General features: G+C 39.8%; 1 protein-coding gene across 2 annotated transcripts in view; it reads right to left on the bottom strand.

Annotated features, from left to right (window-relative positions):
• Nucleotides 1-5,021: 5,021 nt before the first annotated feature.
• Nucleotides 5,022-14,447, bottom strand: part of XPO4 (exportin 4) — a 169,844-nt gene continuing 160,418 nt past the window's right edge. For both annotated transcript variants that reach the window (XM_054015468.1, XM_054015469.1), the window contains one exon: nucleotides 5,022-13,341. In XM_054015468.1, coding sequence (XP_053871443.1) covers nucleotides 13,144-13,341 — 198 coding nt within the window. In that variant the 3' untranslated portion in view covers nucleotides 5,022-13,143. The remainder of the gene's footprint in view (nucleotides 13,342-14,447) is intronic.

The raw sequence follows: 14,447 nt of genomic DNA, 5'->3' as shown, positions 1-14,447 counted from the left end.
AGAGACCGTTGCCTCCCTATACGATGGCGGACGGTGCCGCGGGGAGCGGGATCGGTACCGGGATGGCCCGGATCTCGAGGCCCTCGATGGGGGCCCTTGCTGGTGGTAGGCCCAGGATGTCCAGAATGGCCATTGGCTCGGTTGGCCCCATTGGGACTGACCGTAGTCCCTGCTGGCCTGTGACCTATGGGCATACCCGCCGTACCGGTCTGAGTCAGTCCCCAAGACCACGGACGGTGACCTGGAAGGCCACGGTGGAGCCGTAGGATGGTGCCGGTCCGGTTTTGGGGAGTAGCGCCTCCGCGACCAGGACCTGGAATAGCGCCTCGCCGACCTGGAACGGTACCGGTGATCGCGGGACCGGGAACGGCTACGGCTGGTCGGCCTTGGGTAACGAACCGCCGACGCTTCGTGGTGCCAACTCGTGCTCGGTTGCTGAGTCGGTGCCGACCGCTTGCTGAAGCCCGACTGCTGCGGTGCTTCCTGCGCCGAGGGCAACCGGGAGTCCACCGAGGCGGAGCTCGACTGGGACCGGTTCCTGGAGCGGTGCCGAGACGGCGACCGTGATGGGCGCACCATCGTGGGGCTCGACGGGCCCTTCGGCGCCGGAGCCACTACCGGGGTCCGTGTTGGGGCCGTATCGGCCTTAGGGGCACTCGAGGTCTTTACCGGTGCCACCCTCTTGTGCGGGGAGCGTCCTCGGGCCTTAGGTTGGCCCTTCGCTTTCGCCGGCGAAGACGATCGGCATCGTGTATTTCCCCGCTGGGTCGGTGCCGCGGGCTTCGGGTGACCCGCCGGCGCTGGTTCCCGCACCGATGCCGGGGCGCTCCGCACGGAGGCAGACGGTGCCGTCGAAGTGGAGGGCTGTAACGCCGCCTCCATGAGCAGCTGCTTAAGGCGAAAGTCCCTCTCTTTTTTAGTTCTGGGCTTAAAAGCCTTGCAGATCTTGCAGCGCTCTTTCTGGTGAGCCTCCCCCAGGCAACGGAGACACGAAGCGTGGGGGACACTCAATGGCATAGGCCTGCGGCACGTGGCACAAGCCTTGAAGCCTTGGGCGTGTGGCATACCCCACCGCCCAGGGCCGGTGCCGGGGCTGAACAAACAACCCCGGCAGGAACTTTAAGTACTCTAATGAGCTGTTAACTACTGGCTAAACACTACTACAAACTAACTGATAACTGCTAGATAACACTAATGACTATGCTAAGGGACACTCTCAGACGAGAGACAGAGTTGTTCCAACGCCGCCACGGACGGTAAGAAGGAACTGGAGTGGTCGGGTCGGCAGGGATATATATACCCTGGAGCGGGGCGCCGCTCTGGCGGGAAGGAGGGGGCCCCGCCGGGAGCCGCTAAGGGAAAAAGTTTCCGACGTCCGTGCACGCGGCGCGCGTACACCTAATGTGTAATGGACGTGAACAATCACTCGAAGAAGAAAAATCAGTTTCACACATACAGAATGGGAAGAGACTGTCTAGGAAGGAGTACGGCAGAAAGGGATCTAGGGGTTATAGTGGACCACAAGCTAAATATGAGTCAACAGTGTGATGCTGTTGCAAAAAAAGCAAACATGATTCTGGGATGTATTAACAGGTGTGTTGTGAGCAAGACATGAGAAGTCATTCTTCCACTCTATTCTGCTCTGGTTAGGCCTCAGCTGGAGTATTGTGTCCAGTTCTGGGCACCGCATTTTAAAAAAGATGGAGAAAATGGAAAGGGTCCAGAGAAGAGCAACAAGAATGATTAAAGGTCTTGAGAACATGACCTATGAAGAAAGGCTGAAAGAATTGGGTTTGCTTAGTTTGGAAAGAGAAGACTGAGAGGGGACATGATAGCAGTTTTCAGGTATTTAAAAGGGTGTCATAAGGAGGAGGGAGAAAACCTGTTCATCTTAGCTTCTAAGGATAGAACAAGAAGCAATGGGTTTAAACTGCAGCAAGGGAGGTCTAGGTTGGACATTAGGAAAAAGTTCCTGTCAGGGTGGTTAAACACTGGAATAAATTGCCTAGGGAGGTTGTGGAATCTCCATCTCTGGAGATATTTAAGAGTAGGTTAGATAAATGTCTATTAGGGATGGTCTAGACAGTATTTGGTCCTGCCATGTGGGCAGGGGACTGGACTCGATGACCTCCCGAGATCCCTTCCAGTCCTAGAATCTATGAATCACTACTGTGAGTTAATGTAATGCATTGTAAAAGGAAAATTCTGTGTTGTGTTAACAGGAGTAGAATATGTAAGATTGAGACAAATTACACTCTCTACACAGTGGTGGTGAGGCACCACACTTTTTTTTTCTTAAAAAAAAAAATGGACAAACGAGAGAGAATCCAGACTACAGCAAAAACAGTGATAAAAGGTTCAGCAAACCTAACCTCTGAGGAAAGGTTAAACAACTGGGCAGTCTTCAACTCTGTCAAAGGTTGTTATAAAGAGAACTGTGATCAGTTGTTCTCCACATCCATTGAGGGGAGGAGGGAGGATAAAATGTAATCAGCTTAATCTGTAGCAAGGGAGATTCATGTTAGGTGTTAGAAAAAGCTTTCTAACTCTACAAGGATAGTTAAGCATGGGAACAAGTACCTAGGGAGGTTGTGAATTCTCAGGCATCAGAGGTTTTCAAGAATAAGGTTTTGCCTACACTGACATTTTTGGCGTTAAAACTTGTGTTGCTCGGGGTGTGTGTGTTTTTTCACACCCCTGAGAAACAAAGGTTTTAACAACGAAAAGTATTGGTGTGGACAGCGCTTCGTCAGATCTGGGAACTTTACTACACAACGCGTGGTGTGACACCATCAACCGTAGGCAGGGGCTTGTGCAACAGTCTTTAGTAGACTATGTGTAGTTGATGATGATTTTAAGTTCCCTTACCTTGTTTACATTCAGTGCCATTTTCCAGCTCAGGAGGCAAGTAGTACGAGAGAACTAGTAGCCTGGAATGTGTTTTTAACAAATTTAAAGAAACATTAAGCTACTCAAAATATTTTGAGAAGAAGATAAATATAAGCTATCAAGCAACAATTCATTAATCCTCCTCCTCATCTAGTAGCTATAGAACCACACTTTATTCTCTATGGCTATTTCCTGGAGATTGCATATATCCCTGAGAGAACTAAAAGCTCTTGCGTTGAAGGCTCTTACACCCTTCACCAGTCCCATACTTCCAATATAATGTGTTGTCTGTCTCTTGCCTTTACTTAAAATCCAGCAAAAGAGGAACTTCATCCCACTGTGGAGGATTCTGCCACATGGCACCAATGAGCCAGGGGGAAGTCCATTGCTACTATAGCATTGGTTATTTCAATTCCAAAACTTCCTTTGAGTTGCTGAATAATCAAAAATAGCTGACATTTTAAATGAGGTAACTTTCTACCTCCATTAGTGGTACAGAATATTGCATATTAGGGATCGGCTCCCAATTTAATAAGTTATTTACCTCCCTCCCTGGGATGCCATGAAGATTTAATGAAAAGTATTTAAGATATAAAGCTCTACAGAAAGGCTCAAGCATAAGGTACAGGACAGAGGGAGGAGCTCCACTTCTGATCCAGATTTCTCTGTCTAAAAGTTTCCTCTTCCCCCCCAAAAAAGTTACCGGAAGCTGGAGGGAATTAAAGATGTGTGGATTTGGCAGACAATCATTGATTATGGGTTTGGACATTATCTGGTAGCAGACAAAACCAGAGATCAAACTTGATGACTAGGAACCATGAGTTGCTGGGTCCTTTCTATATGGCTGTAGGGTCAAACTCAAAAGCCATCATAAGAAACAAAAGGAGTGTCTGTGGTAGTGTGTGCTGCCAAAAGCAGCATCTGATTAAGGATCATTTAGTCAGTTTCCTACTCTGTCTTTGTGAGTAAACTTACTTCTAGGTAAATCACTTATTGCACTCTCACAAAAACAGATCCGGTTCCTTTCTTTATAGCTGCATCACTGACTCTTACTAACTTATTCAACAGAATTCAATTTCTTTCCTCTGACATTGCTATCTTTAAAATTGGATAGATATGCTAAAAACTAATTCGATGCAATAGAGAATTTCTGCTTGCAAGCAAATGCCAATTCTGCTTATTTTTGATGATCTTAGTAGAGATCACAAGGGAAAGAAGTTCTTTGTTAGGAAAAATAATGAATTTTAAACAATGCAGTTCTACTCTGAAAAGTGACCCCAGCTTTATGAAAGAATAAGTGGTATTCTATTCTGACTGGCACATCAATAAAATTAAATTACAATTGCTGAATCTTTATTGTTAGTGATGTGTAAGCCAGAAAGAACAGAGCTTGATTTTCATATTCTAGGTGAATTTTCAAGGCTGCTAGTTGGGGAGGGGGAGATTAACAAAATACTTTTCATTTGCAAACAGTGACTTTCACCTGGAAGCCACTGAACCACAAATATGCACCTCCGCGCAACCATTTTGAGAGTCACTTAAGACTAGAATCTCATTGGAAAGTTTGTGAAAAGTAGCAGAATGACAACACTGGCAATCCCCAGGCTACACAACCACCCTAGATGTATATCCCTTTGTTCCCCTCAGGGGAGAGCTGAACATCTGCTGAGAATGCAGATTAAGGTGTAAATTAGAGCCTACCATGATGGCTGTGTTGGTGATTGTGGTCAGACTACCATAGAAGCCATTCATAAGTCCACCTTTGCCAGCCATTACCACAGATCTCCTCTTCCAAGTACGGGAGAAAACTGTGTGGAAACTTGATTTAACAGCAACCAGAGGACTAATTTAAAAATTCTTGTTATAAATGGAAACAATATAGAATTTCCAATATCTAAATGAGTTAACAGAACATTTCCCATATCAATGGACTGTGCTATGTGGCATAAATGTGGGATCATCCTGTTTTCTCTGAAAGCCCAGTATAAGCTATTCAAGGTCCTCCCAGTCTTACCACAACATGTATATTATTGTAACATGCAGATTTTGTTGGCCTTTGAGAGGCTGACAAAAGGGTCTTCAACTGGCCTTTTTCAAACAAAGATGTAATCACACTCTGCCATCACAAGAAGCAGGAAGAAAAATATATAAAATATATTTAGCAAAACCAGTAAAATTAAAGTGGAACAAAAATGCAGTCAAGTAGCAAACATTTTGTACAGCAGCACATTTTACACAAGTTTTCCTACAGATACCTCTGCACTTATTTCATACTTTCTTTTTAAGAGGAGGAAGCAAATAGAAATAAACTAAGGTTATGGAAAAAAATAGATATTTTTCTGAAAATGGGATTTTTTTTAAAAAAACTCCAATTCAGACTATAGGTCTAACAAAAGTAAGACAGACAGAAGTTTCCATAAATTCCAACTACACTGCCCTTCTTTTACAGATTACACTAGTAATTAAATACAATTACACTCATGGGATCTAGACATGATCTGGCCACCTTAAAGGATGTAGGTAACAAACATTTTAACCAAGATACAAAACAGGTATCTAATTTTTCTTGTTTTCCTGAGTCTGAGTGAGTTAATATTTAAATACATGTGCACTTATCAAAATCCATATGCAAGATACAGTACATTTTCAACAGCAGTTTTTAAGAAATCATGAAAGTGCATAAAAGCCTGAAGGCAGGCAAAAAGTACTTTAGAAGAACAGTCTTTCTTTCGAATGGCAGAAGAATGTAAGCCTTCCCAGTATAGTGTTGATCTTGTGAGAGGACATCAGTGATCTTCCAAAGACTTCAAATGGTGTTTTTAGCAATTACAACAATGGTTTGAAGTAACAAAATGCCACTAAAGAGCATTGGCATAAACCAAGAATTAAGGAACGTGGATACAGTACTAAAAATATTGAGTGTCCTGGCAACTTATTAGAACAACAGATCTGAAGGTAGCTTTCAAATCAATAAGCTTTTGCTGGGTTTATTGTGATGACTTCTTTCCATGCAGTAAATACCAAATTCAGCAACAGATATGTGGTGGGACATAGCATAGTCCCAACTGGTATCTATTACCAATAATACCAACGACTGAGATAAAGCTAATAAAGTTTGTAATGTCTACTCGTTTGCAACAATAACTAGTAACCCCGAAGGCCAGTTGCTGGGGGGGGGGAAAGACACATGATATGCAAAGCTACTATATTACTCTGCTAATTTGTAAAGGCAATTAAAAATAATTTGACTGCATTAACAGATTTTAAGTTGAAAACAGTTGTTTCATGAGGCTTAAATATGTGAATGGAAGTAAGCATTGTGATTAGTAACAAATCACAATTTATAGTTGCAGTATTATCTGAGAATAATTTGACTACTGTATTACCCAGAAATAGGTTTTACTACTATTAACTAGAAATATTTACTTAATGATAATTGTTTTGGCAGTATCAGCCTTACTATGATGCTATTTTTGAATGCAGATCTCCAATGCAATTCCAAAACGTGTCTTTTGTGTTTTTAAAAAATGTGCTTAATTTAAATTCCAATGTTTCTTTATCCCACCAAGATGAAATTGGATAACAAATTCAGTGACTTATTTATTTTTAAAGATTAACTTAATATTTTTTAAATCACGATTGCAGATTTTTGTTTGTTCTCACTAGCTAATTTCAGCTTTGTCTTGCTGATCTTTAAAACATAGCTGATAAAATCATTTCACTGGGAAGACTGTTTCAAACATTTTTGTTTACAACAAATGGCAACTGGGGGGCCGGAGAGAACCTATTGAATTTAAGAAATCTACAATGCACAGTCAAGGCAAGTAGTACATAAAGGCAAAATGAAATTTTTTGTGCATACACTTACACAAATAAGTGTGAATAAAGGCTTTTACCCAAATCATTCAAGTTTATTCCAGACCTCATTTGTTAACGTAAAGCAGATTAACTCAATATCTACATGAAAGGCTCTTTGATACGCTGCTGCTTTAAAATTGTCAGTTGCTCTCTGAGATTTGCTCTAAACTACTTAAAACGCTTCTCTCCTTTACCCAGGCTTTCACTGGACTAAAACGGGCCAATATATAGCTATTGTGGTCATAATTGTACTTCTGAAGCCAGTAAGTTTAAAGTGATACATAGTCAAGATATAGCAAGCTGTAGTGTAATTTTACTTTCAGGGTTTGTGAAGCGGTTCTTTGGAACATTTAAATGAGCAGAGGAGAAAGGGGAAAGATTCAGAGTAGCTATTGATTAACCCAAATACAATTAGCTTACAGCACATGAGAAACCAAAGCCGCTAACTGAACATTTCTGAAAGGCATCTGTAACATATATGTAGATGTAACTTTATGTGCCACAGCAGAAGAATAAAGTTTGGAAAACATTTCAGTGCCAAGAAGTGAAATAAACTGTTTAGATGTTCAGGATGAATACAGATTTCTAGATCACCAATTTCTGTTCATATGCAGTATGTAACTGAAAATTCATTACATGCTTTTGGGGGGCAACTGTATTTTACATTTGTCCCTTCCCCCTCTTGATGAAGATACTGAATACTTGTTTTACTGTGTACCATCTATCCTATTTGCATTTTTGGATATTTAGGACCAAATTCCTGCTCCAAGTTATGTTGATGTAAATCTAGAGTTATTCCATTAACTTCAGTTGATTTACCCCCAATTTGCACTGATGTAATCAAGAGCAAAATTTGATTTGTGATTTCATAATATTCTGTTTCTATTATATGACTGTACAACAAACACCTATTTGAGGGCTTGAATGCAAGTTAAATACTAGAAAAAATATCAAACAAGAATACACACAAATCACACATGGCCAAAACAAAATGTAACAAAAATCTTTAGTGGAAAATGTTACCCTCCCCCATTTACGGATGTTAAAAAATACATAAAGTGTTCATTTTAAAATTGGAAATTAGTTTGTGACAAGGCTTGATTACATAGCCATTTGTTTCCTAAGTTCTTATTGCTGCAATATGTGAAGTAGTATTATGCAACTTCATACCTTCAACAGTAAAGTTCAACTATGTCCAGGTAAAATTATACTTGAAATTAACTAGCACTTCAATCCCTGTATTTAAACTTGAAACCGTCTTCTTAAAAATTACAATATTTACACAGAGACTGAGTGACATTTGTCACCATAAAACTGCAAGTGCACTGCATAGAGGTTCCTTATTTTGTACAAAGGGATCAACTAAATAAGATATTTTATATTTTCCTAGTTGTAAAATCCAGAATAATCCAATGGCAGATTGCAGTGTCATGAAAACTGGGTTCAGGAAGGATTTTAGCCACCATCAGGCACAGTGGATGGGAATATAGTGCAGGTCACATCTATCATTTGAAGAGATGAGGGTCATCTACCAATATATTCTAAACTTTTCAAAAGAGTGTGGTGTGACAGAAGTTATAAAAAATGGAGAGGAAAAAAAAGGGGTGGTGGTGGAAAAGTAGAATCTTGGTCCATTGAGCAGAATGGAAGGCTCATGCCTTGATTCCTAGGGCACAATCACAAAAAACTCTAGTGAGAAAGATTCTAACAATTAACTGATAACTTATGACTGTGTTTATCCTGGCCAGGGAAATCATGTTAACACTTCACTAATAAACCACATTGTGCTTGTTAGAAAACACTGTCTTGTTTTTCCCAACCACAGCATACGGGATCTAAACATGCTAGAAGCTGATTCATTAAATCACATGGTACACTGACCACTGTTTCTCTCACCAGCACAGACAGGGACCTTGTAAAATTGAGCTAGTAATTTTAGTTCCTAATCAAGCTAGTTGTTCATGGTCATACTGCCCCTCCTCCCCCCAAAAAGCAAATACTACTGTAATTGGCACCATTACTGGCAATTTCAGTAGAGACACCAAAGACTGAGTTAGCACAGAAACTACCACCATCTCACTCTTTAGAACGGAACTGAGAGGCACACTGGTAGGGAAGCTTCCCTTAATTAAAAAAAAAAAAAAAAAAAAGACCCTATTTGACAGTAGCAATCCAAGCAACTAAATTTTACAGCAGGTGTTATTACTGTGAAATACTGCAGTACTACTGCTGCCTGTGCTGTATCTCTCTTATGGGTACAAAGCACTTCAATTTTCAGTGTGGTCAATCTTCCACCTTACATAAGCAGTAAAATGAAAAATATTTAGCACTTAGATAGCATTTTAGATCTTCAAAACATTTTATAGATTTCAGCTAATCCTCACAACAACCCATGAGGTATGTAAGTATTCTTAGTTGTACAGATGCGGAAACCGAGAGAGAGAATTTAAATGACATGTCCAAGGCCACAGGGAAAGTTAGCGGCAAATCTGGTGTTAGAATTTAGGAGTTTGTCTTCCTCTCTTGTGCTCAGTCCATTTGACCATTCTCATAAAAAAAACCACACCTTTATTTTAAAAGGTGACTAAGTCATTTCAGTTTCAATTATATAAAATGTTTTATAATAGAAGTACTAAATTTATTTTAATTTTATTTTTTAATTAAGATGATTTCTTTATAATTAGATTTAAGAAATGCAATCGACATTTTGGACCAAGCTCGTTCTCTAAAACCATATGGTTTAAATAACATATAGGGTGATATCCAGCTAAACGTTTAAAACAAGGCATGGTTTAAAAATTGTGGCTTAGGTAAGTGCTACACACTATCGGGCAGAAGACCCAAATTCAAATCTCGGACATACTTGATTAGCAGGATTTAGATGCACAGAGGAAACAGTTTTTTCCAAATTCTGAGGAAAACAAAGTCCTTTATCACTCAAGGAGAAAACTTCTTGCCAATTAGGTACCACATTAAACAGACTTCCTATGCGATTTACAGGAGATAATTAAGATGTAATGAGGCCTGGAAGTGGAGGTTCGGTGAACACCATCCCTCCCTAATCCGCATGGACCTCTGTTCCCCCAGTCCTTGTATTTCATTACCCAACCAGATACCCTTTGTTTACAGGACTCTAGCCTCTAGTGGGTTGAAGCATAGGGAAGTAGTTAGGTTAGTGCTAAACTGTAGCTGTGTGGGGTTGGGAAACCCTGAAGCTAGAAATTATCGTTTAAACCAAAAAGAAGGGGAGGGGCAGGGAAGAGAAAAATTATTTGGATCTCTAACCTGAGAATTAAGACACTGTGATAGCAATCTATTTTGGTAAAAAATCATCTTAAGTTTTGACAAAAATATAGTACAGTTATGATACATGGTTTATAATTAAATCAATTTGATTTCTCTATGCCTATTTTTTTTTAAATTTGACAATTTTTAAAAAGCATTATTCACTTTGTACAGTGAGAGGAAACTCAATGCAGTGATGTTAATCACATCAGTGTCTCTAAACAGAAGGTTAGGACCTGATTCAAAGTCCCCTGAAGTCATTGGGAGTCTGTTGTATAGACTTCGGATCTTGCTCTTAGTGGATGAGTTTCAAAGAATCTCATTGAAGGCTGTCTTTAAGAAGAGAGTGTGATGAAGTAGTTTAGGTACTGAAATGGCCAGCAGAAAGGCCAGAGCTTAACAAAAACATATTCCCAGAACTTTAGTGACATCTATGAAGTTGTTACACAAGCATGCAGAAATATCTTTGCATTTGCTCTATAAGAAACACTAGATGGGGTGGGAAGATCAATGTTTAACATTCTGACATGAAAGGAAAAAAAAGAACAAAAATAGGAAAAATATGTTGTCAAGCTTATGAGATATATGTGACAAAGTTTAAAAAATTGCAAATTAAAAACACTGGACAGTGTCCCTTTAACATAAAACATGTTTAAAATGAAAGAGCAAACAAACATAACATTTTAAGTAATCTTTGACAATTTTTGAACATCAATGTAGCTACGAAAACAGCTACATTGTGTCAGTTGTCTTGAACACACAATGGGCCAGATTCATCTAAGAGGTAATTGGTAGGTGTACTATATTGTTTGAATGTTAACAAATTAGTAGGCTGACTTATTGCTGACTTAATTATTCTAGGGAATTCCCAAATTTCCATAGTTTATAAAAATTTAGAAGTTCATATTGAGGTAAATAAAGTAGTTCTGAAAATATTGGAGCCATTTGTTATGACAGTGGTTATTACTCTTAATCAATAAGAACCAGAAAAAATAAAAATATTTGTCATTATCCCTTAGAAGAATCTGCCCCAGAGGTTCAACTCTTGGTATTACCAGGAAGATTAGCAATTATTACTGTTGTTCATGTTTCTAGGACTTAATGCCCTTCAGCCAAAGGCCTATGTTTTGAAGACACTTACTTTTATAAAAAGTAAAAACTCAGACATGAACTTTAAAAGCAGCTCCAATAAATTTGTCATCCATTTGCTGGAACAATTGGAAGAAAGATGGAATAATGCAGAAGGATACAATGGTAATTCCCCATCACTAGTGCAAGAGTAGTTTTTTGCACACACAAGAAATCTCTTAAGGAAAGCGATAGGGTTTCTAGGAATGAATTTGAAGACAATTCCCTGTCTTGCAAATATTACAAAAATATGTTCAAATAGACGATATACAATATTAACTGTGAAGGGATGTTGTCCAACAAATTTTAGGGTTACCTTTTAAAGTGTATGTTTGCTCCAGCCCAGTTTTCATATTAACAATGGATTAAAATAAAAGTGAAAAAATTCTGTTGAAAAGATGGCACTTTCTGCCTTTGTATTCCATTCACATTGTTACATGCATGAATTTAACTCAAAAAGTACGTCTTGAATCAATATGACTAGCACAGTGCTACAGACTTATGCCATTTTGGGTAATATGATTGGTTTTGAGATGAACAGCTGAAGGATGGCACAGAGTTGCAAACATGATGCTATACACAGCACTGTAAAGGTGTATATACTGTACGTTTTATATAAATGTAAAAACCACATGGAAAACATTCAACAGCACAATTTAGCAGAGGTATCAAGCACAAGGCCCAAGGGCCAAATTCTTCCCCACCCACACCCCTCACAAAAAGCAATTTTATCTGGCAATTTTATCTTGCTTCCGTATTCTTGTGTTACTCTCCCTTGTTGTTCCACTATATCCGTCTATCAGTTGGCAGGATGAAAGGTATGTACATCTTAACTGCTCAAGTGCTGACACACAAAACTGAGTCAGAGCAGAGGAGAGCACCACAAATCTGGAGGTGGTGGTGGAAAAAAATCACCACAAATTCTAATTATCTTTCCAACCCTTGAATCAAATGTATATGGCCCTTGGGTAAAATAGAGTTTGAAACCCCTAGTCTAGCATAATTATTTTATCTAATGCCCCAACTTAAAAACAGTTTGTATAAATCAATAATTTACACCCTTTGAATTGTTATTGCTTAAGCAAACAGTTCAGTGTAGAAATACGTTGCAGCTGTGCACGACTTGGATGTGGATTAAAACAGATAGTGAAAGTAAAACTACACATGAATGTTGCATTAGAGTCACACCCCAACATAACACAGGTCAACAAAGGGCTGCAACAGGTACACAGCAGCTTAATGCCAACATCCTGAACCAACTCTGAAGACTCAAATGTTGCCTTAGATTTCTTGTCTAAAGTATATCACTTTTTTTTGTTTTGTTTTAAATTAAGGCAATGAAATGGCTACAGTTCCTAAAGTTCATTTTAGGGGAACAAAAATATACACCTTTTTCCTTCTGAACTTTAGGCAGCAGAATATAATGTAGAAACCTGCATTACATAAAACATGCAACATCAGGTGATGTAGAAAAACAAAACTAAACACAAGTTAAAAAATACCATTTGGTGTTTTTCCCTTGGATCATAAACTCAATCTTCAGAGAGAAAACATAAAGCTTCAATCAGCTACACTGTTTACAGTTTTGTATGTGTCTACATCATACTCTAATATGGTTTTCAAGAAAAAAAAATCTTTAAAAGTTTGTCCAGCCACTTATGTTTTAAGCTAATGGGGAAAAGGCACTATTTTTCACTGTGCCCATATCTGTTTGCACATATATGGAATTTTCTTTTAAATTTCAATTTGTTGTTCATTCTCTACAACATACAAGTAATGACAGATTGTGAGTAACACAATAGCAGAAGCTGATTCAAAGTTGACCTCTCCTATTCAACTGTGTTATATCAAACTTCCAGGCTCTCTAAAATCTGAGATGGCTGCAAAGAACCCAGAAACAGGTACAAGGTTTAGTCAGCTTTCAGCATTTCTCAGTGCATTTTGCAGAAAGGGTCTAAATTAGGCATAGAGTTTTGTTGTTGTTTATTTTACACAGAGGAGTCCACCAACATTTGCCATAAATTCTTCTAAACTCTTTAGGAAGGCCATCTTCTGCTTACGGTCCAGTGAAGGAGGAGTGCTGCTTGCAGTAAGCTTGTTGAATGCATCTGCTAACCGCTGGTAAATGACTGGATCTTGTTGACTTGATAGTAATGTTTCAACTAGTTCTGAATATTCAGCCTGTTGAAGAAACAGCAGTGATTACTACACAGGAAATAGAATACAAATATATCCACACACCTTTCTTTGTCAGGAGGAAAAATGCCCACAAACTTTGTGGTGGAAAGTTATAAGTTGTTTCCAGAGATTTAGATAAGAATACCGAGTTACGAACTAGGTAAGACCTTCAGCCAGATCAAGTGGCTGCCTTGATAAAGCTCTAAAAGCCTTCAGCTCCAGTCACTGCTGTCACAATTTCCAGGTAACTGCACCTGTATTTCCCTCTTTCCCCCCAGTGGTCCACTCCAGGAGTGCCCAGTCAGGTCTCCAGCCACCACCTGTCTCTGGGCAAGGACCATTATCCTACTGCCTTCTAATGGGGTTTTATGGCTGCACAATTCCCTACTTTACACTGTGCTATCCCCACCAAGCCAGTCTACCTAAAGACTAACACCTGTGCTTTGCTTTCTCTCTAAGGGCTATGAACAATGTATGGCCAGCAACTACAAGTTATCACACAGCTCTTTCTAAGCAAGCACATGTATTCTTAAAGTAACTGTGTTACAGAGAAAACATTAAAACAACAAAAGTTCCTAAATGCATGATAAAAGCTTACCAGAATCACGCAGCAGTCTTATGGGGCCCTAATAGGCCAAAGTCTCTCCAACCCTTCTGCAAGGGTTGGGGGCTCCCTTTGAACAGAAGGTTTTTGCCCATTTTAAACCCAGCCTTTTTTAATCAAAAACCCCTTTGTGTCTGTTGGTCTGTGGAAAACCCCAGTTTGAACCAGTATATGCAAGCCTCCCCAGGGGTACCACCTCTCTGGAGGTGTTTACAACCTAAGTGATTCACCTTAATCAACCCCCACTGCTTTTGGTTCCTGGAGGAGTTGTGGTAATTCTGCCTCCTGGAGCTGAATACAAGCCCTGGCCCCCAGCGATACATAAACCATTCATAAACTTAATACAATAAGGTCTGCAAAGATATTGCAACATCTGTCACAACTTAAATTCCCTCTAAGTTGCGCGGTCACGCAGTAGCCTATTAAATGCCGCAGGGCGCTCAGGGCTGCAGTGGCGAGTGATGCCTTTCCTCCAGCCCCGGACTTGCCGCGGCAGAGAGAGGCG

Source organism: Malaclemys terrapin, chromosome 1, assembly GCF_027887155.1.
Source record: "Malaclemys terrapin pileata isolate rMalTer1 chromosome 1, rMalTer1.hap1, whole genome shotgun sequence".
In the NCBI taxonomy this organism is placed as follows: Eukaryota; Metazoa; Chordata; order Testudines; family Emydidae; genus Malaclemys; species Malaclemys terrapin.
This window is presented reverse-complemented; position numbering and strand designations above follow the sequence as displayed.